At 43.8% G+C, this 22,206-nt stretch overlaps 1 protein-coding gene across 4 annotated transcripts in view; it reads right to left on the bottom strand.

Moving 5' to 3' along the window:
* The window catches only part of CACNA1H (calcium voltage-gated channel subunit alpha1 H), a 710,377-nt gene that overhangs the window by 155,273 nt on the left and 532,898 nt on the right, over positions 1 to 22,206 (bottom strand). For 3 of the 4 annotated variants that reach the window (XM_089656029.1, XM_089656027.1, XM_089656028.1), the window contains exons 12-14: positions 8,955 to 9,140; positions 8,615 to 8,732; positions 2,125 to 2,280 (exon numbers count right to left, since the gene is read on the bottom strand). In XM_089656029.1, the coding sequence (XP_089512155.1) occupies positions 2,125 to 2,280; positions 8,615 to 8,732; positions 8,955 to 9,140 (460 nt within the window). The remainder of the gene's footprint in view (positions 1 to 2,124; positions 2,281 to 8,614; positions 8,733 to 8,954; positions 9,141 to 22,206) is intronic. The other variant, XM_089656030.1, reaches the window with a different exon arrangement.

Here is a 22,206-nt window from a genome sequence, read left to right on the forward strand (position 1 = left end):
CCCTTACATCAATTGTTTCCATCAGAGTTCACCCTTACATCAATTGTCTTCATCAGAGTGCCCCCTTACATCAATTGTCCACATCGGAGTGCCCCCTTACATTAACTCTCCCCATCAGAGTTCCCCCTTACATCAATTGTCTCCATCAGAGTGCTCTCTTACATCAACTGCCCCCATCAGAGTGCCCCCTTACATCAACTTTCCACACCAGAGTGCCCCCTTCCATCAATTGCCCCCACCAGAGTTCACCCTTACAACAATTATCTCTACCAGAGTGCCCCCTTACATCAACTGTCCACATCGGAGTGCCCCCTTACATCAACTGTCCCCATCAGAATTCCCCCTTACATCAATTGCCCCCATCAGAGAGCCCCTTACATCAATTGTTTCCGTCAGAGTTCACCCTTACATCAATTGTCCACATCAGAGTTCACCTTACATCAATTGTCTCTATCAGAGTGCCCCCTTACATCAACTGTCCACACCAGAGTGCCCCATTACATCAGTTGTCCACATCAGAGTGCCCCCTTACATCAAATGTTCCCATCAGAGTGCCCCCTACATCAAATGTTCCCATCAGAGTGCCCCCTACATCAATTGTCCCCATCAGAGAGCCCCTTACATAAACTATCTATATCAGAGTGCCCTCTTACATCAACTGTCCCCATCAGAGAGCCCATTACATCAATTGTCTCCATCAGAGTGCCCCCTTACAGCAACTGTCCCGATCAGAATTCCCCCTTACATCATTTGTCCCCATCAGAGTTCCCCCTTACATCAATTGTCCCCATCAGAGAGCCCCTTACATCAATTGTTTCCATCAAAGAGCCCCTTACATCAATAGTTTCCATCAGAGTTCACTCCTACATCAATTTTCTCCATCAGAGTGCCCCCTTACATCAACTGTCCACATCGGAGTGCCCCCTTACATCAACTGTCCCCATCAGAGAGCCCATTACATCAATTGTCTCCATCAGAGTGCCCCCTTACATCAACTGTCCCGATCAGAATTCCCCCTTACATCATTTGTCCCCATCAGAGTTCCCCCTTACATCAATTGTCCCCATCAGAGAGCCCCTTACATCAATTGTTTCCATCAAAGAGCCCCTTACATCAATAGTTTCCATCAGAGTTCACTCCTACATCAATTTTCTCCATCAGAGTGCCCCCTTACATCAACTGTCCACATCGGAGTGCCCCCTTACATCAACTGTCCACATCGGAGTGCCCCCTTACATCATCTGTCCCCATCATAATTCCCCCTTACATCAATTGCCCATATCAGAGTTCCCCCTTACATCAATTGTCTCCATCCGTGTGCCCTCTTACATCAACTGTTCACACCAGAGTGCCCCATTATATAAAATGTTCCCATCAAAGTGCCCCCTTACATCAACTATCTACATCAAAGTGCCCCCTTACATCAACTGTCTCCATCATAGTGCCCCTTACATTAATTGTCCCCATCAGAGAATCCCTTACATCAATTGTCTCCATGAGAGTTTCCCCTTACATCAATTGTCTCCATCACAGTGCTCCCTTACCTCAATTGTCCCCATCAGAAAGCCCTCTAACATCAATTGTTCCAATCAGAAAGCCCTCTTACATCAATTGTCCCCGTCAGAGTGCCTTATGGATCACTGGATGTACTCTTAGAGATTTGGGGGGCACAGCCCACCGCATCACCCCCTCCCCCCTAGATCCAGGCGCCAAAGGTATTTTGTAAAGTGCAGCAGTAAGCATTAAAAGTCATATTTAGCCATAAACCAACATGTTATGAAGAATCAAAATTTCCCCATTCATAGGATCTTGGCAAATGTTTCCTTTGGGATTATTAAAGTATTCTGAAACTAAAATGCTTCAGATTAGCAATTCACAGTAGACTGATATATGGAGACCCTGGGGGAGGTTCTCTAAAATACAATGTGAAACATCTGCTCAGAAGCTGGTTTAGGCAATAAGGACATTCCAGATAGACAGGGGAATGGCGGGTGGGCTTTAAAATAAAAAAGTTCAGCCAAAAGTAAAATTCAGTCAGAGGGGCTCATAGTAAAGGATTTGCTGACAGCTTCACTTTCACAGCAGACTCTGATATGTAGAGAATTGGTGTGTGTGTGTCTTTACCTCCGCTTGAAAACCTTCCACCAGAATGGCCACCAACAGGTTGAACAGGACATAATTCCCAAACGTCATTAGAGCCACGAAATAGAGAGCCGCCCAGGAGGAGGTGGAGGCCATACCGTTGTACAGGACCATGTTCCAGTCTTCCTGGGTGAGGATCTGAGAAAATACAATCAACAGGCTTAGACCTTAGATTTTAATCTCGCATTGCTATATTCAAAAATCTATCCATAGACTTTCCTTCCATTCGTGGAGGAACAATTAATGAAAAGACAGCTGTCTGCAGAATTTTGCATTCCATGAACTCAAAGCAGTATTAACCTCCCCAGCGGTCTGATTATGTCCATATTTCTGTGCTCAAAGCGGTACATTTTTTCGCATGGAAATATGTATTTTGTTTATTGTCGGCCTGTAATTTTAAGGAATAACTCACTGAAATCTGTCCGAACAAGAGTCTAGTAAACATCCCGGGTATGATAAAACTTGAAACACGAAATCATAAATTATAATTTATTAAATAATCATAAAAAATAATAATAAAATAATAATAAATTTAATTCAATAATATAATCAAACAAAAAACAGTGAAATTTGAAATAGAGCGTCAAGTTCGCACATCACTGAGCAAAGTCGCAGAATCGTTTTCAGTGTCTGATGAGGAATTTCCCCCACAAATCATTATCACTCAATTCTGCAAGTGGTTCTGATTTACTATCGCTGTTCTCTAGCCGCTCTAAAACCGCTTTTGACCTAAAGGGACGCTTTTTGGACGCCATGGACGTTCCTCAGTTTCCAGGCAGAAAGAACAGTAAAAATGCAGGCAGGGCGCAGGACAAAGCACTCGGGACAACATGTATGTGAAATGGTTTGATACAGGAATGTTATACTATGTGATTTTAGTGATTTTAGTGAATGTCACTTTTTGTCATTTTCAAATTTCCTGCTGTTCCGTCCCCCGTACGTCCCCACGAACCCAGATGACAGATGCCGGCTTCCGCTGGATTACATTGCCGGGGACTCTGCAGGAGGGACATCGCGGGAGCGCAGGACAAGGTAAGTGATCGAGGGATCCCAGAGCAGCGCCGCATGGTATTCCCTAATGTAGCTCAGGGTTACCGCTTTTGGTACTGAAACTTTACCCCGAGCTACACTCGGGAATACCGCCAGGGAGGTTAAACCCAAAATTACAAATGTAATATATTGCAGTTTACCAATCTTAAGATGTGGTGGCTGCATTAGTTTTCTTTTGTAAGGCTTTTTCCCTCTGTTTTCACCTGGTGATCTGGCCAGTAACACACCTCCAGTGTCCCCACTCTGGATGATAGAGCACAGGGGGCACATCTGGACAGCAGCATTGTCTGCAGTGTGTTAGACAAACTAGCAGATTTAAGTACACTAACAAATCAAAGCTAAACTCTAGCTCACACTTTGTGATCAGCTACAGCAAAAATTTTTTTTTCCTTTTGGAATAAAGGTTTTACATGAATAAAGAAAAGCTGATCATTCTAAGCACCCCTGTCAGTAGTAAATGGTTTGTCTTAACATTCTAACTGCTTCATAGCAGGAGAGCGCATTCTGTTTTAAAAACAACAGACTTACTGCCTGGATCGCCAAATGAAAATAAAGAAAAGAAAGCCTAAAAAAGAAAAGTAATGCAGCCACCACATCTAAGAATTGTTAAGCTGCAATATAACATATTTTAGCTTTTCAATACAACTTTAAAAGGTTGTAGTTACAAACCTTACAGGTGTATGTTGATGAAGATGAGAGAGGTGGGACATGGAGAGGTGGAAGCCAACTTATCGTGGGGGGAATGTCTAACTCAGCCATTCCTAACCACGGTTTCTCCCAAGGTTGCTAGTGGTTCCTTAGACTTTGACTAATTGACCTCCAACCTGATGGTACCAGGGTTGAACGCCACTTGGCAAAGTCAGCAGCATGACACCAATGATCTTTTAGCTGTCTGTAAGGGTGGCATTCTTCCTTCTCTCCATCCTTCTCTACCAGTGATCCCTGATTCATTTTTTTCAGTGATCCCTGGACCTGAAAATTATTTTAGGGTTCTTCTGGTGTAAAAAGGTTGAGAAAGGCTTGTCCAGCCTATCCCATCATCCTTTTCCTAGGACAGAAAACCAACAGACATGAGGACAAAGGTGGGCTGACTAAGCCATTAGCCCAGGTAAGACGCTTCTGGCGTTGTTTGTTGTTCAGGAGCGGCTTGACAAGAGGAATACAACATTTGAAGCCCATGTCCAGGATCCGTCTGTGTGTGGTGGCTCTTGATGCACTGACTCCAGCCTCAGTCCACTCCTTGTGAAAGTCCCCAACACTTTTGAATGGCCTTTTCCTTACAATCCTCTCCAGGCTGCGGTCATCCCTGCTGCTTGTGCACCTTTTTCTTCCACACTTTTCCCTTCCTCATAACTTCCTATTAATGTGCTTTGATACAGCACTTTGGGAACATCCAACTTCTTTTGCAATTACCTTTTGAGGCTTTCCCTCCTTATGGAGGGTGTCAATGATGGTTTTCTGCACAACTGTCAGGTCAGCAGTCTTTCCCATGATTGGGATTCCTACTGAACCAGACTGAGAGACCATTTAAAGGCTCAGGAACCCTTTGCAGGTGTTATGGCTTAATTAGCAGATTAGAGTGGGACACTTTGAGCCTAGAATATTGCACCTTTTCACAATATTCTCATTTTCTGAGATTGTGGATTTGGGGTTTTCATGAGCAGTAAGCCATAATCATCACAATGATGACAAATCACGGCTTGAACTATCTTGCTTTGCATGTAATGAGTCTATCTCATATATTAATTTCACCTTTTAAGTTGCATTACTGAAATAAATTAACTTTAGCACGATATTCTAATTTTTTGAGTTTCACCTGTAGAAGGTAGTTATATGGCGGAAGTGTTCTGTAAGATGTTTCACAATTAATCCAAGTGGCTTCCTAAATTCTATGTGGTCGGTAACATAAAAGATAGGTAAATGATATAACTACAGGCAGTAAACAAATGCTATAAATTCTGGGGTATGTTTCCAAAACACACATCGGAACTGAGGATGCCATTTGGATGGGTTGTTAAACTTCTTCAACGTAACAGAACACGCCCAGCTGAATGTAACTAACAAGTACTATCTATACCAATCTTGTTTCAGCACTGTGGAGAAAGTCAAATAACTTTTTAAATTCAACATTTTCTTTTCCCTGTGACAGACCGAGCTTCATTCCCACACTTGGAAGCCATCAAAGCTGCTATTTAATGAAGAAGCTAATTAGGCTTTGAGCGCCCACTGTGGATGTTCGGGCTGAGCTGTGCCAACAGACCGCTCTAAATCTTCTTCAAAAAGATTTGGAAAAATATGCACTTTTCAGATAACTCCGAGGGAAACGCACAATGAAGGGCTAGGGAAACGCATGTAGTTTGTGGTCGGCAAAGGCAACCGGTGGTCTGGTACTGGTGTGGAAATTCATAATCTCTGAGCTGAACTCAATTAACTCGAGATTCTTATCTCGTCAATTAATTTTGGAAAGACCTAGATTAATGAGTTAGAATTCATATGCCATTTCTTTTTATATTACAGAACTCTGGGAAAAAAAAAACTATTTGCATCTAAATAGTCCTCATAACATAAACCCAATGTAATTAGAGATAAATAATTACTTTTTTAACAGAATCATATTTATTGCTTATGGGGCCTCCTACGCCTCTAACAAGTCATGCACATGTGGAAGAATTTCAATAAAATAAATGAAAAGCTGCGGTGGCCTCTCCTCTTTCTCTTTATATCCTTCATTGTGCGTTCTGTGGAGTTATCTGAAAAGTGAGTATTTTTCCAAATCTTTTTGAAGAAGATTTAGAGCGGTCTGTTAGCACAGCTCAGCCCGAACATCCACAGTGGGCGCTCAAAGCCTAATTAGCTTCTTCATGGGCAGCACACTGGCTAAATGGTTAGCACTTCCGCCTGGCAGTACTAGGATTGTTGGTTCGAATCCCAGCCATGGCACCACCTGCCTGGAGTTTGCATGTTCTCCCTGTGCCTGCGTGGGTTTCCTCTGGTTTCCTCCCACACTCCAAAGACATGCTGGTAGGTGAATTGGATCCTGTCTAAATTGGCCCTAGTATGTGTATGTATGAATGTGAGTTAGAGACCTTAGATTGTACACCCCTTGAGGATTAGGGACCTTAGATTGTACACCCCTTGAGGGTTAGGGACCTTAGATTGTACACCCCTTGAGGGTTACGGACCTTAGATTGTATGCCCCTTGAGGGTTAGGGACCTTAGATTGTTCACCCCTTGAGGGTTAGGGACCTTAGATTGTACGCCCCTTGAGGGTTAGGGACCTTAGATTGTACGCCCCTTGAGGGTTAGGGACCTTAGATTGTACGCCCCTTGAGGGTTAGGGACCTTAGATTGTACACCCCTTGAGGGTTAGGGACCTTAGATTGTACACCCCTTGAGGGTTAGGGACTGATGTGAATGTACAATATATATGTAAAGCGCGGAGTACATTGACAGCGCCATATAAGTACCTGAAATAAATAAATAAATACCCGAGCAGAACAATAGAAATAATAAGTTATAGGCAAGCTCTAGATGCACAGCCTAAGTGCAAAGTTGAAATACTTACAGTTGTACAGTTTTGCCTGCTGAAGGATTTGTAATTCTACACTAGCAGTTCTATGATTTAAACACATTTTCCACACTACAATGCCACATAGGTGTGGATTTACTGAAGGCATATAGGGGTTGATTTACTAAAACTGGAGAGTGCAAAATCTGGTGCAGCTGTGCATGGTAGCCAATCAGCTTCTTAGCCCCCGGTCACATCAAAGTCGATTTTGAAATCGAGCGACTTACAGTAAAGTCAAACCATTTCAAAATCGGGTCACCTGCCGATTTCAGTTGCGCTTTGCAAGACAGCTGACACAGATGTCTATGCAAATCGCACCAAAAGCAGTGCATGTACTACTTTTGAAATCGGTGCGGCTCCGACCAAGTTGGAATCACACCGATATGACCGCTTCAATTGCGGACAATAGGGTGCGACTTGGCATGCGATTTGCAAGTCGCAGGGCGTGCACATCGCATGCCAAGTCGCACCGATGTGAACGGGGTGTAACTTCAGCTAGTTCAGTTAAGCTTTGACAAAAAAACCTGGAAGCTGATTGGTTTCTAGACACAGCTGCACCACATTTTGCGTTCTCCAGCTTTAGTAATGCAGTTGCCCCAGAGCTTAGTAAATGAGATGAAGATTTACTATGCAAAGAATACCAAAGCACATGCAAGGAAAATGTAAAAAACTGTATTTTTGCTTGCACATGATTGGATGATGGAAGTCAGCAGAGCTTCTGCTCGTTTACTAAGTTCTGGAGTAACTGCACTTGCAAAGTGCACAGTCTATTTGCCTTTAGTAAATCCACCCCATAGTTTTTGATTAAGCATTTCACCAATGTCCTGTGTCACCTCTCCACCTCAAACGTACTCATTGGCTGACAAGCAGTAATGGTAAACTACGGAGTAGCAAAATAATTTTAAAGTGGGTGTAAAGGCTCAAGGTTTTTCACGTTCATGCATTCTATGCATGAAAATAAAAAACCTTCTTTGTACAGCAGCCCCCCAGCCCCTCTCCCAAACTTACCTGAGCCCCATCTAGATCCAGCAATGTGCACAAGAGCCTCGGCACTCCCGGGTCTCTCCCTCCTCGTTGGCTTAGACAGTAGTGGTAGCCATAGGTAGCACACTGCTGTCAATCACAGCCAGTGAGCCAATAAGGAGAGTGTAGGGGGTGAAACCGAGCTGTGCTCCATGTGTGCATGGACGCGCAGGGCAGCGACTCGGGAGCAAGCTTTCTCGTGTGCCCCAATAGCAAACTGCTTGTTATGGGAGCACTAGGCAGGAGGGAGGGGCCAGGAGAGCCAGTGGTGAACCTGAGAAGAGGAGGATCAGAGCTGCTTTGTGCAAAAGCTTTGCACAGAGAAGGTTAGTATAACATGTTTAATATATTTAAACATAAAAAATCTGCCTTTAATATCATTTTAATGACTACCAGAGGTGTGTGTATAACATAATTGGCTGTCCACAACTACAAGTCCTTTGGCAGGCAAAATACAAAATGCATATACTTACTGGGCAAAAACATTTTGGTTGCATTTTTCTTATCAGGACAAGAAGTGATATGAAAATATCTCCAATGGGGACATAAACAAAACCACATTTTACGTACAGGGGGGGGGATTAGAACTTCTGACACTGTTGTTACTGCTTTTTGCGCCTTCCAGCCCCGGTTACACTAGCACCCCTCATTTCTTGTCCTGGTGTCATACGGAGAGGAAGTAAAGAAAAAGCTACCCAATGTGGCTGCAAACAGAAACAAAAACCTGCCAATTTTTAACTTTTATTCACTTTACAACCTTAAAATGAAAAAAAAAAATCTATGGAAAGCCTATCATATATGTTTGTGCTGAAGTTTGAGAGTTGACATTACCTGGAAAACAGTCACAATGGCCCAAAGAAGGGAATCAAAGTTCTTGCGGTCAGTGATGGTATCTCCATTGTCCGTCCTCAGCGTGAACTTACAGCCAAAGAGATGCATGCCGAGAATGCTAGAAACAAGAAAAAAAAAATAATACAATGACATTATTCCACCACAACCAAAGTCCTGAATGGTGAAAAGGATTGTGAGGGACCTATCCTACTCCATAAAACATTAAACAGTAATTTTACAGACATTCAAGGCTATTTCTGACTACAGATGACTACACTCAAAGCAGTTCTTGTATGGAAGCGGAGATGGAAATAATGTCATAGCAGATATGATCCAGTACCTGAAGATAAAGATGAAGAGCATGAGAAGCATGCAGAAGGTGGCCACATTGTCCATGGTCTTCATCAGGACCACCAGCTGGCGCCGCAGAGCTGGCATGAAGCGGACCAGCTTCAACACGCGAAGCAGTCGAAATGTTCTGAGCACAGACAGACCCCCGTCTGACTGGCCGATGATCTCCCAAACACTGAATGATGGGAAAGCAGTATAGCGGTAAGTGTCTCCATCAATGAAACATGGCAACCTACACAAGCATTTCACTATTCACAAGGTAACACCAGAGGACACGGTGGGCAGCGTGAGATGATGCCATAACAGAAGCCTTTGGCTTGTGAACCTTTCACTTTGTAGCTGACATAAGGAGGCCAAGAAAGGTAGACATTGTGGTCACCAGTGTTAAAGCTTAACCGTAGCTCAAGCTGTTTTTTTCTTGCTTTGGATGGACTGGACAAGAGGTTACAGCCACTGCCAGGTTTGTATTACTGTCATGTCTCTATTGGAGAGATCTCCAATCATTTTTAGTTTACCTAACTACTGGCTGCACAATGACCTGGATAAATGAGGACCTTCACAGACATTGATCTCTGTTAGTAGGCCAGTCTTCTCATGCCAACGGCTTCTCAAAACATAAGTGTCAACCAAAGCACAGACAGTTTTATTTGCTTGATCAAATAAGATTAAAGTGTATCTGAAGCCAAAACTTTTGTTTGTTACAATTACACTTTGACAATTTTAGTGTGTTGTCGCTCTCCCAATGGATTAGCCAAGGACAGTAATCAAACTAACAGGACTGCGGCATCAAACCCAGCCAGAAGAGGCAGATCATGTTCACTTTGATGCAGTGCAGCACAGTTATAAATGAATGAATAAAGGCAATGTCTCCTTGTCCTACTACCTCTGGTAGTACAGTCTGCTACAAAATGACAGGTCCACTTTTACTCCTTCCAACTTTTTCTTGTGCATCGATTCTGTATAAATTGGGAAACATGATTGCTGTGCACAGTGAGCACCTACATGTTTGTGAACTCAATAGCATGCGATGAGCTGTAGAACAGATATACTACTAATACAATTCATATTAGGGTCAATAAATATAAAGGCCATTACTACTCAAAGCTGATATTTCAGTCGTAGGTGAGTGCCAGTCAGTCACTTATTACATTCTTGCAACAAGTATTTGCTCCTCCTATAAAATAATGATTCTGGTGTCACTCCCCAGCAGCTGGATTGTACAATTATTAGTTGACATTCCCTTAGGAATCCACTGGAAGAGTATGACACCATTATTTTTCATTGCATTCGCCAAGGCAATGGATTGGAAATTGGAATTCAGGGTGGAGAGATAGCCTCCAAAGTCCATAATATACAGTATATACAAGGCCACCATTTGATTTACCTGGACATATAGTATACTGAAATATCTATTTTGGGTGAGGTTGGCCTTTAGTTTACAAAACACAATAACAATATATAAATTATCATATCCTGTACGTGTGCTGACCTATATTTCTGCTAAAAATAAATACAAGTGATCCCTTGCTTTGCCCAAACTGTGCAAAGCAATAGGTTCTCTTTAACATTGGCCCTTATTAGAAGAACATATATTCCTATTATTTTCTCACCGCTCTTTTTACCCGCGGAAGTCAAGAAATAAAGCCACCTGGAGCTTACACAAGGCTGAGGACTCTCTCCCCAACCCAATGTGACAGCCTATGTGGCCAATCACCAAGTACATGGGAGGAAGAGAAGTAGTCAGCGTGTTCCCATACCTAAAAATAGCAGGTATTTCACTTTGCTCCCCCTTGCAAATTGAGAAGAAAGGGGGGTAAATATAAGGGGCTGCAAGGCCAGGCATTCAAGTGGACCTGTTGCTTTGTCCTGCAAGGCAAAGCACAAGTTAACATCATAGTAGAACTTCAGCCAGAGATAGAATAGGCTTTAATTGCTGTCTGTGTCCCAAGTGTGGAGATTCCTCCTCACTCCATGTCTGACAGGAGAGATAAGAGGTGAAGGGACAGTTGGATTTTCTCTCCTTTTGGGGAAACTTTCTCTTACTTCCTTTTTGGAAATCGGGACCGGAACACAGACAGCAACAAAGAATAACAAAGGTTTTGGCTGGTGTTCCAATACAAACCAAATATGTGGATCCTGTTAAAGAAATACGCACAATATTCACAAATGCATTTATATAGTATATCTTGTAGTAGTTGGTCACATTCAACTAGACTTGTCCTGTGATGCTGGAGACATTTTGTAGGTCGTCCAAGCCGCTTCCTCAGTTCTAACAAGTTAGGAACATACTCAACATTTATATCCATACAGGTAGCACAGACACCCAAGAACCGTGGAATGTGTCAGGGCAGATGTTGACTTCCAGGAACAGGATTGAAGGTGTGAAAGTTGTGGAACCACCCTGTTCTTGTTACATGTTCCCATCCTTAGTGTCAGGAAGTCTTCATAGGAGTCACTTATTCTATTTATATGGCTGAATGTGTGAGCTGTTGTCAAATCGCTGAGGTAGACACCAAGGATGGGATTATGCACCTAGAACAGGGTGGTTCCACAGCATAGTGCGGCGGCAAAAAGCAGGTTGCCAAAAAACATGGTACTGTAGAACTTGTAAACCAGTACAACAAGCCCAGCAGGAAGACTCACCCAACCGGTACCTTACAACAGTTCAGAGTACAGTCTGCGGCCTGTAAGCCCGAGCTGCTAACAGCATCTGTCAAGTACAGCAAAGTGTGGCCTGGCTGGTCCAACCCAAAGGGGAGCTTCCTGACAATGCAGAACTCCTCCAGAACCTCTCCCCACCGCTAATGCTGTCCCTGACAAAACAGGTACACTGTCCTTACACTAATCACTTGCAAAATATGTACCAAAACCTGGGGGCAGAGACTTAAAGAGACTCTGAATGACTCATGATGACTGCCAGTCACATCCAACAGGATCTCTGCTCCAGGAGAACGAGAGAACCTTGGAGAAACCTAGTTTCTCCCAACTTCCTCCTTCAGCTGCATTGTTGCTACAGGTGAGTGCCACCTGCAGTGGAGATTACAGACAGTGGTGTATTTAGGTTTAATGCTGCCCTAGGCAACACAAAAATCTGAATCCCCCGCCTGACATTGACCAACAACACCCCTGCTCCCCCCACCCGGAGAGGAAGTCACTCACTTTTACAGCTCTGGACATCCCTGGGAACGGGAGTCGGGCTCTGTTTACACCATTAAGCAGTCCGCAGCCTCTCTCAGCTCCTACCTGGTACCCATACCGCAAGTGTCCCTTCGTCCAGGGGCTGCCAGTGCTGCCCCCCTGAAAAATGCTGCCCTAGGCAACTGCCTTGTTTGCCTTGTGGTAAATACGCCCCTGACTATAGATTGCACCTGCCTACATACCTGTGAAGATATAAATATTGGGGTGTGTTCCTGGCGCTCATTAGACATAAAGAAGTGGCTTGCATAGTCTACGAAATGTCTTCAACATTACAAAACAAATCCAGTTGAATGTGACCACCTCCTAGCTATACCACAACCTGGATAAATGGAAGCCTTCACAGACACATTCAAAGTTTACAAAAACATAATACAGATAGTACAACATTGGAATGTAATTGGGGAGTTAAAAACTATTACATTACACAGAATACAATCAGCCACGCAAAGACAGACATACGTCTGAACCAGGGGCGGACTGACCATTTGGAAACTCTGGCACTGCCCGAGGGCCCAGGGTCAGTAGGGGGCCCCATGAGATGCCCCTGGTACCTTTTTCATAGGCTTTTTTGAGTTTGGGCAAGGACACAGGGGCCCCATGATCCCCAATTTCCCGGGGGCCCCATGAGTTGTCAGTCCGCCCCTGGTCTGAACAAATACAAGTATCTAAACATATTATAAGGAAGGTGTATCACTGATGAACAGTGTATCTAACTTCCATTTCGTACAGGTCTGCATGGAGTCATCGTGTACTGAAATATTCATGAACACCGATTCTCATTGGGCTTCTGAAATCTCTGCAATCTCACAACGGAATTGCCAGCATGCACCAAAGCCTTCTGAACAGTCACATGTAGTTTAGTGTAATAGCTCATATTCTTTCCCAAAGACAGTGGTCACAAGGATAAATAAAAAGGGTGAATTTTCCGGGCATGGACACAATAAAAAACCTTCATTTTGTATTCTACTTTAATGTATTTTTTAAAGCCACGAATGTTTAAGTTGAAGTGGACTGGCAGCTCTTTTCTCCTAGGACTTTTTTGGATGGTCCTTAGAGAAACATGAATACAGAATAAAGCATAGAAGTCCAAAATAAGATTTTATTTGCAATTGTCAAGAGAAATCCAACATGTTTCAGGGTTTGCAAATGTGCCCTTTCTTTAGGGCTGAAAAAGAAATCTAGAAATCTGCACAAGATAGTGCAGTGCCGAATCTGGCCTGCCAGGCCATTTCATGTGGCCCTTGCACGTGTCCTGCAGCTGAAGCACCCCCCTCCCACCCACCTTGTCTCAGCAGCCGGCAGTAGAAAGGAGAACAGAACTCCTCCACCAGATCCTGTGCTTCTCCCTACCACTGTGGAAAGGCTTGCCTAGGCCTTTCCTTCCGGTCTCAGCAGTCAGCAGCATAGAGGACAACAGAACTCCTACAGACCCTGAGTCTCTCTGTGCACCTGTAGCACCCTCTCGTCTCCACCTCCCCTAGTCTCAGCATTAAGAAGACTCCAACAGCTGATTCCAGTCCTCCAGACAAGGAGCCAAAGATGTCAATCGTGGACAGCGTTTCGGGAATCGAATTCTCTTCCTCCGAGATCTATTGTTCTGAGGAAGGGAGTTCGACTCCCGAAACGCATTAGCACTTTCACCCAAGGACCTCTTCACATCTTTGGCTCCTTGTCTCTGTTTTTATGACCTTTTCGGTTTGTGAGTATGCATTTGTAATTTTAGAATACATTTCCTATTATTACGGTAATGGACGTGGAGCGTGTACCCTGTTTTGTTCTTTTTTTAGCTACTATCACATTTCTGCATGTTGGAAATGCACGTAAAATTGCACGCTTTCCCACAATGCAACAAAACACACTGCCCCTTTGAGAATGCATGGCTGTGCCATTTGACGTGGCACAATTTTGCAAAAGGGTCAAGGACGTCTTTTGCATGTGTCTTGAAAAGAATGGACTGCCCTACGTGCGACATGTGGGAATGTGCAGAAACAGGCGCATGCTCCGTCACCCTGCATGACGTGAAGCCTAATGCAGGCCATACATGGGTCGAATTCCAAACAAATTTTCTTTAGAAAATCGGAAATTTCATGCAGTTTGTAACCCAATGGTGCCACCATTGATTTCGAAATTCAGCCAACCGAGCTTTCAATTTCATGTCATGTTGCTACAGAAAAGAATTTTCGTGGCCAAGAATTTTCTTTTCTTTCCAGGTCCACAGCTCACGCTCATTTCTTTTTCGTTTATATTTCCTGCACAATTCTCCCATCGTTGATTCAAAATTAGTTCGTTTTTCAAAAAAATTCCAATGCCCGACCACTCAAATTTGATAATTGATCCCAGATTTAGGGATTCACCATTTTTTATTTATTAATATCCTTCACTTTATTGTAGTCCCAGCAGGACTTTTTTTCTCCTTCACTGGCGTTTATTTTCAACATTTATTCACTTTTCCGTCTCACTATGGATCCCCTAGCTAGTGGATCAGTTCACTTCATGATTGGTGAGTGAGTGGCATATGTATCCACTGTATGAACTGAGGATAATGATTAGTCACCATTAAGATATATTTGGGATGAGTGATATTGAGTTTTAATACCGTTTTGTATTATTATATTTAGTTTTTTGCTATAAGCCACGACAATATTTAGAGTAGTGCTGCACCATACTTTTATAATTTTCAAATTTGATGGTCGCACAAAAATCGTCTGTTTATCTGACCCACTAATGGTGTGAAATTCGAATGAAAATTCTTAGAAAAGATTTTTGAAAGAAAATTCGTTCGGAATTCGACCCTTGTATGGCCGGCTTAAGTCACAATTTAATAGAGAACCTGACAGGGGGTCTAACCCAGTGGTGTATTTAGGTTTTGGGCTGCCCTATTTATTTAAGGTACTTATATAGCACCATCAATTTATGCAGCACTTTACATATATATTTTACATTCACATCAGTCCCTAACCCTCAAGGGGTATACAATCTAAGGTCCCTAACTTACATTCATGTATACATATACTAGGGCCAATTTAGACAGGAGCCAATTAATCTACCAGCATATCTTTGGGAGGAAACCAGAGTACCTGGAGGAAACCCACACAGGCACCGGGAGAACATGCAAATTCCAGGCAGCTGGTGCTGTGGCTGGGATTTGAACCAACGACCCTAGTACTGCAAGGCGAAAGTGCTAACCATTTAGCCACTGTACTGCCCTAGGCAAGACAAAGATCGTCTGCCCCCACGGACACCGACCAACACCATCCCCTCTTCGTCCTCCTGTGGAGAGAGCCTGACAGTGACCAACAACATCCTTGCCCACCACCTAGGAGAGCAGTCCACTAACCCCCCCCCCCCCAGCGATAGAGAGAAAGACACTCATCTTCACAGCTCCGGACATCCCAGGGAACAAGAGTCATACACCTTCAAGCAGCCCGCAGCCTCTCTTGGATCCCACCTGGTACCCATGGTACGCGTGCCCCTTCTCCCATCCCTTCTTCTTGGGAGAGGTGCTGCCCCCCTGAAAAATGCCGCCCTAGGCAAGTGCCTTGTTTGCCTTGTGGTAAATTCCCCCCTGGTCTAACCCTTCCGTACACTATCCATTTATTTAGGTACAAATACAACTTAAAGCGTAAGGATCTGGCCCAACAGCATCTTTCTTGAATTGGTTTTCTATCACCAGGAGTGGGGAAACCCCAAAGGTGAGCTGCGACGTAGACCCCCCTCTCCCTGACCTCACATCTTCGGCCACGCACGGCCAACTCGCTGACAGCGCCTCTAAGAAAGACACATCGATTCCCCCAAAGCCAAAGACAATTTTCTCCTCTCTGCGGAACTCCCTGAATTCTGTCCTAACTTACGACAAGTAAATCAATTTCGCAAGCCAATTTCTTTCAAAGTTCTACTTAATGAAATAATCTGTGAATAGCCATCTGGTTCAGGCACAGAAAATGAGTATTGACTTTGCGTTTTCAGTTTCCTTGAGAGTCAATCTAGTTAGGGGCTGAAGGGGCAGCGTGGCAGAACCCAGAACACGGAGACCGCTTAGGAAAATATCAGTCATCGTCAGCCGAGCCCGCCTGGCCTGATTCTCTCCATTAGCTTCTCGAATCAGACATAATAATATTAAATCATGTCATTTGTGTCTGCTGTCACTGGACACCCGGGACCACCTAGACCAGGCGTGCCGAAGGCATGTCATTCTTATCCCGTCGTTTAGGAACATGCTATCGCTGTTATTAGGTTAGTATTAGATATATACGGTTTTATTATTTGATCTTTTGCGCCAAAAGCTCAGAAACAAGGTTTGTAAGCCATGCTGATAAATTCACTTGTATTGGGTGATGCATCTTGGGATCCGAGAAGCTAAGCGAGCGTATCAGCAACCTGGTTCGGCAGGTTCATACTGAAAATGCTCACAGTTTTATATATATATATATATATATATATATATATCTATATATCTATATCTAGATATATATATAGAGATATATATACAGTGCATTGCTTAAGCCCAGGTTCACATACATGCGGCTCGGTATATCACATCTGATTGGCACGGGAACCGCACTGCATTCCTGTGCAAATCACATGCAATTTGTGTGCGGTGTGATCGGAGCCATACATTTTTTATGGCTCTATTCACAGTGCACCCGCACCAAAAACCTGCAGGACCCTTTTTTGGGTCTGCACTAGAATCAGATTGCATGGTTATTCAAACCTATGCGATCCGATTCTTCACATCGCACCGCTTTCGGGGTGTTGTTAACCTAACGTACACACCCGCAGCGGTTCGCATGAACGGGGTGCGATTTTGAAAACGCTGCGAATTCCGCAATGCGTCAGTGTGAACCCAGGCTAAAAGTTTGCATAAGTTAAAGATAGTTATTTAGAGGTTGTAAAGTAAATTACCATATCACCCAGTAGATGGCCTCCATTCAGTAGCCAAAAAAGACATGCAAAAAAAGGGGGGGTTGTGAAAAGAAATTCACAGAGAAAGTGGCTACATTATGAACGGAATGTGATACTCAGAAAAATTTTTCTGAGTATCACATTCTGTTCATAATGTAGCCACTTTCTCTGTGAATTTCTTTTCACAACCCCCCCTTTTTTTAAAAGTTTGCATACCCTGGCAGAAAGCGTGAAATTTTGGCATTGATATTGAAAATATGACTGATCGTGGCAAAAAAACTGTCTATTATTTTCAGAATATTCACACCTATATGATCCGATTCTGCACATCGCACCGCATTTTGAGGACTGCTTTTGGTGTGTTGTTAACATACACACCGGCAGCGGTTCGCATGAATGGGATGCCATTTTGATGCAATGCGGAATTGGCACTGAAAACGCTGCTAATTCCGCACCGCATCAGTGTGGACCAGGGTGAAAACTTTGCATACCCTGGCAGAAAGTGTGAAATTTTGGCATTGATATTGAAAATATGACTGATCGTGGCAAAAAAACTGTCTACTATTTCACTGCTTCCTGCCCGGGCCATTCTAAAATGATGGCTGGGGGGGAGCCCTATCGTTCTGGGAGGGAATATGAAATAAGAAAATGTAAACAAAGAAAAAAAAAGAAAATTTTTTAAAAATAATTAGTAAACTTTATTTTTTTCCCCGTACTGTCACTAGCTAGTGTCCTTACTCACCGCCATACCAGTTATATGATGACGCTGTACTGCGCTAATGACAAGATATTAAAGCGGAGCTCTACCCGTGAAGCCGCAAGCTGTCACAGCCGTTGCCCACACTAAAGATGCCAGCGCCGGGAAGAGAAGACGGCCGGTGAGACCAGCCGTGGTGAGGACACCACGGGACCGAGGGACAGGTAAGTGTCTGTATTTTAATAGTCAGCAGCTACAGTTTTTGCCAACAGTTTGCCAGCGCTTTATAACTTTCCTACAGACTAAATAATATACACAGATTTGGGTTATTTTCACCAAGGAGATGTAACAGAATAAACTTTGGTCTAAATTTGTGAAGAACAATTATTTATTTACTAAATTTTAAAACAGAAATGAAGAAAAATGCTTCTTCTTTTTCAAATTTTTAGTTTTTTTAGCAAAATAACCCCCAAAAAACCCAGTGGTAATTCTATCTAGTCATATCTGACCCTTGGTGATTGCACGGACCGTCACTTGTAAGTGACTTTTTCCATGAATTCTCTTAGCAATTATTTTACAGGGTAGGTTGCCAGGTCTTTCCCCAACCCCTACCATGCAGGAGATCCCACATGGCCAGGGATGAAACTAGGACAATTTAGACAGGAGCCAATGGGAGGAAACCGAAGCACCCAGAGGAAACTTATGCAAGCACAGGGAGAACATGCAAACTCCATGCATGAGGCACCATGGTCGGGAATCTAACCCATAACCCATTTACTGCAGCAGATGTGCTAACCACTAAGCCACTGTGCCGTCCCCAGTGGTAATTACATACCACCAAAAGAAAATTCTATTTGTGTAAAAAAAAAAAAATTATAACATTTTTATTTGGGTACAGTGTTGCACGACCGCGCAATTGTCATTCAAAGTGAAACAGCGCTAAAAGCTGACTTGGGCAGGAAGGGGATGAAAGTGCCCGGTATTGAGGTGGTTAAAGATAGTGATCATATGAAGCCATTTATTATCACGTAGTTGTTTGGCTCCTTTTTAAATCATAATGATAACAGAAATCACCCAAATGGCCCGGATCAGAAGTCTCCGCCCCCGGATCATGAGTCTCCGCCCCCTGGAATGTTTGGCCTTGGTGCAGACACACAAAGTGACACACACGGGTTACAATGCCAATTAGAGGTTAATGTCCCACATCTGTGGCTTTCTAAATTGCAATTAGTGTCAGTGTATAAATAGTCAATGAGTTTGTTAGTTCTCCAATTGATGCACTGAGCAGGCTAGATACTGAGTCATGGGGAGCAGAAAAGAACTTTCAAAAAGACCTGCATAACAAGGTAATGAAACTTTATAAAGATGGAAAATGATATTATTATTATTATACAGGATTTATATGGCGCCAACAGTTTGCTCAGCGCTTTACAATATAACGGGAGACAATACAGCAACAATACAATTTAATACAAGAGGGATAGGAGGGCCCTGATCCTTGGAGCTTACAATCTAGGAGGATATAAAAAGATATCCAAAGCTTTGAATATGCCAGTCAGTACCGCTCAATCACTTATTAAGAAGTGGAAAGTTCGGGGATCTCCTGAAACCAAGCCAAGGTCAGATAGAACAAGAAAGATTGCAGCCATAACTCACAGAAGAATTGTTCAGGATACAAAAAAAACCCCACAGGTAACCTCAGGAGAAATACAGGCTGCTCTGGAAAAAGACGACGTGGTTGTTTCAAGGAGCACAATATGGCAATACTTGAACAAAAATGAGCTGCATGGTCGAGTTGCCAGAAAGAAGCCTTTACTGTACCAATGCCACAAAAAAGCCCGGTGAGATGTGTTAAGGTGTTGGGCATATTGTAAGCGGACTTTTTTTGCAGCATTGGCACAGTCATATGTTCAAGATAAATGCCGAAATGTCACAATTTCTGCCAGGGTATGCAAACTTTTGAGCACAGCTGTATACATAATGACAACTCCATGCAGACATAGCTATAGCTATACTGCAACAGTGCCGGTAGAATGGACTTTTCTTATTAGGTCCCTTTAGATTTGTTAAATATACCACTGACATTTTTTTTTCTAATATCTCTTTGATGAATGCAAAAAAATACCTGTTGATCCTGCCAAAAATCTTGTGAGTTGATACCTTCAGTTACACTTTTCCAAGCTATCTCTGAGAGCTACAAATGTTATGGAGATGAGGAAAGGAGGAACGTTCTGTAGACCTAACATACGTCCTCTTCTAGGAAGAACAAAAAAATGTAATAGATATCAGAGTGCCAGTTAATACGGCTTGTTCCTCTGAAAAGCGATCCATTCTCGGTTCACTTTACAGAGGTGTTTGACACCTCCTCACTGCTCAATTTAATTCAAATTTAACTGCACTTGGTTCCTGTGCGGTTGCAGCGTGGCCCCATAGAACTACATCAGTTGCTGTGCAGTTGCAGTGCGGCCTGCTGAAAGCGATATGCTGTCTACGTTTTGCTGCGGCCCCAGAGTGTGTACAATCATGGCGGCTGTATGTTAGTGTTCAAGGCCAGGGGCGGACTGACAACTCATGGGGCCCCCGGGCAATAGGGGATCATGGGGCCCCTCTGTCCTTGCCCAAACTCAAAAAAGCCTATGAAAAAGGTACCAGGGGCATCTCATGGGGCCCCCTACTGACCCCGGGCCCTCGGGCAGTGCCGAGTTTCCAAATGGTCAGTCCGCCCCTGATGACAATGCTCACTTACCATACTGTATCTAAGGAGGAACAGTGGTGCCACTCTAGGACAGGACTACAGAACACGCCCTCTTTTCCTCATTTCCATAACATAGAGGAGCGGGCAGGGACGGACTGACAACTCATGGGGCCCCCGGGCAATAGGGGATCATGGGGCCCCTGCATCCTCACCCACACTCAAACCACACCCCAAAAAGCATATGAAAGTTACTAGGGGCATCTCATGGGGCCCTCTACTGACCCTGGGCCCTCGGACAGTGCCCGAGTTTCCAAATGGTCAGTCCGGCCCTGAGGGGGGGGGGGTGTTCTGTAGACCACAGAGCTAGCTGGATACAATGTAACCAATGCAGTGCAGAGAACACAGGAAATGATCAGCTCACAAGATTTCTGGCAGGATCAACACTTTGAATGGCAGATGAGAAGCTCATTGTGAGGTTAGTATACACTTTAAGTAATCTGTGACCACCTACTGTAGTCATCGCAAAGTGATCCCATTCCCCCCCCCCCCCTTCCCGTTGGATTTTGTTTTTCCTTTATACATGTACAAGAACAGAGCTGGGATCTGCCCTAAATCACATCACCGATCTTGTCTCCAAATATCACCCAAACCGTCCTCTCTGCTTCTCCCACCACCTCCTACACTCTAGCTCCCTCATCTCCTCCTCCCATGTTCATCTCCAGGACTTCTCCAGAGCTTCCCCCATCCTCTGGAACTCTCCACCCCAATTTATCAGATTATCGCCTACTCTGCCCACTTTTAGGCGATCTCTGAAACCCTCTCTCTTCAGGGAAGCCTATCCTGCCCTCAGCTAACAATGGAATCTTCTACTCCTCCTACTCCCCCACAGTTACTACCTTTTGTACCACCAGCCCCTCCCTTTTAGATTGTAAACTCCCAGGATCAGGGCTCTCCTATCCCTCTTGTATTGAACTGTATTGTTGCTGTATTGTCTCCCATTATATTGTAAAGCGCTAAGCAAACTGTTGGCGGTATATAAATCCTGTATAATAATAATATTAATTGTTGGCGCTATATAAATCCTCTATAATAGTAATCTCTGGTGGGAAACTGGAGAAAACCATCAGGCCATTACCCCACAGCAACCAATACGATTTTGTCTTATTACAGTAAACTGTGATCTGATTGGCTGCTCTGGATTACTGCACTTTGCAAGTAGCCGCTCACCCTGATTCCTCCAGTTGCAATAGTTCTAAAGGAGTGCCAAAGTTATCATGCAAGGGCTACTTTAGCATGCCTTATGTGCTGTTGATGCTGGAAGAATCAGGCCCATTGCTCTACCTTGGCACCTTTATTTTATTATTATTATTTTATTTCAGGTACTTATATAGCTCCTTCAATTTACACAACACCAGGGGGCAGACTGACCATTTGGAAACTTGGGCACTGCCCGAGAGCCCAGGGTCAGTAGGGGGCCCCATGAGATGCCCCTGGTACCTTTTTCATGGGCTTTTTTGAGTTTGGGCAAGGACACAGGGGCCCCATGATCCCCTATTGCCAAGGGGCCCCATGAGTTGTCAGTCCGCCCCTGCACAGCACTTTACATATATATTGTACATTCACATCAGTCCCTAACCCTCAAGGGGCGTACAATCTAAGGTCCCTAACTTACATTCATACATACACATACTAGGGACAATCTAGACAGGAGCCAATTAGCCTTCCAGCATCTCTTTGGAGTGTGGGAGG

This window comes from Staurois parvus, unplaced genomic scaffold (assembly GCF_062004578.1).
Source record: "Staurois parvus isolate SC_StPar_1 unplaced genomic scaffold, SC_StPar_1.0 ptg000882l, whole genome shotgun sequence".
Classification (NCBI taxonomy): Eukaryota; Metazoa; Chordata; class Amphibia; order Anura; family Ranidae; genus Staurois; species Staurois parvus.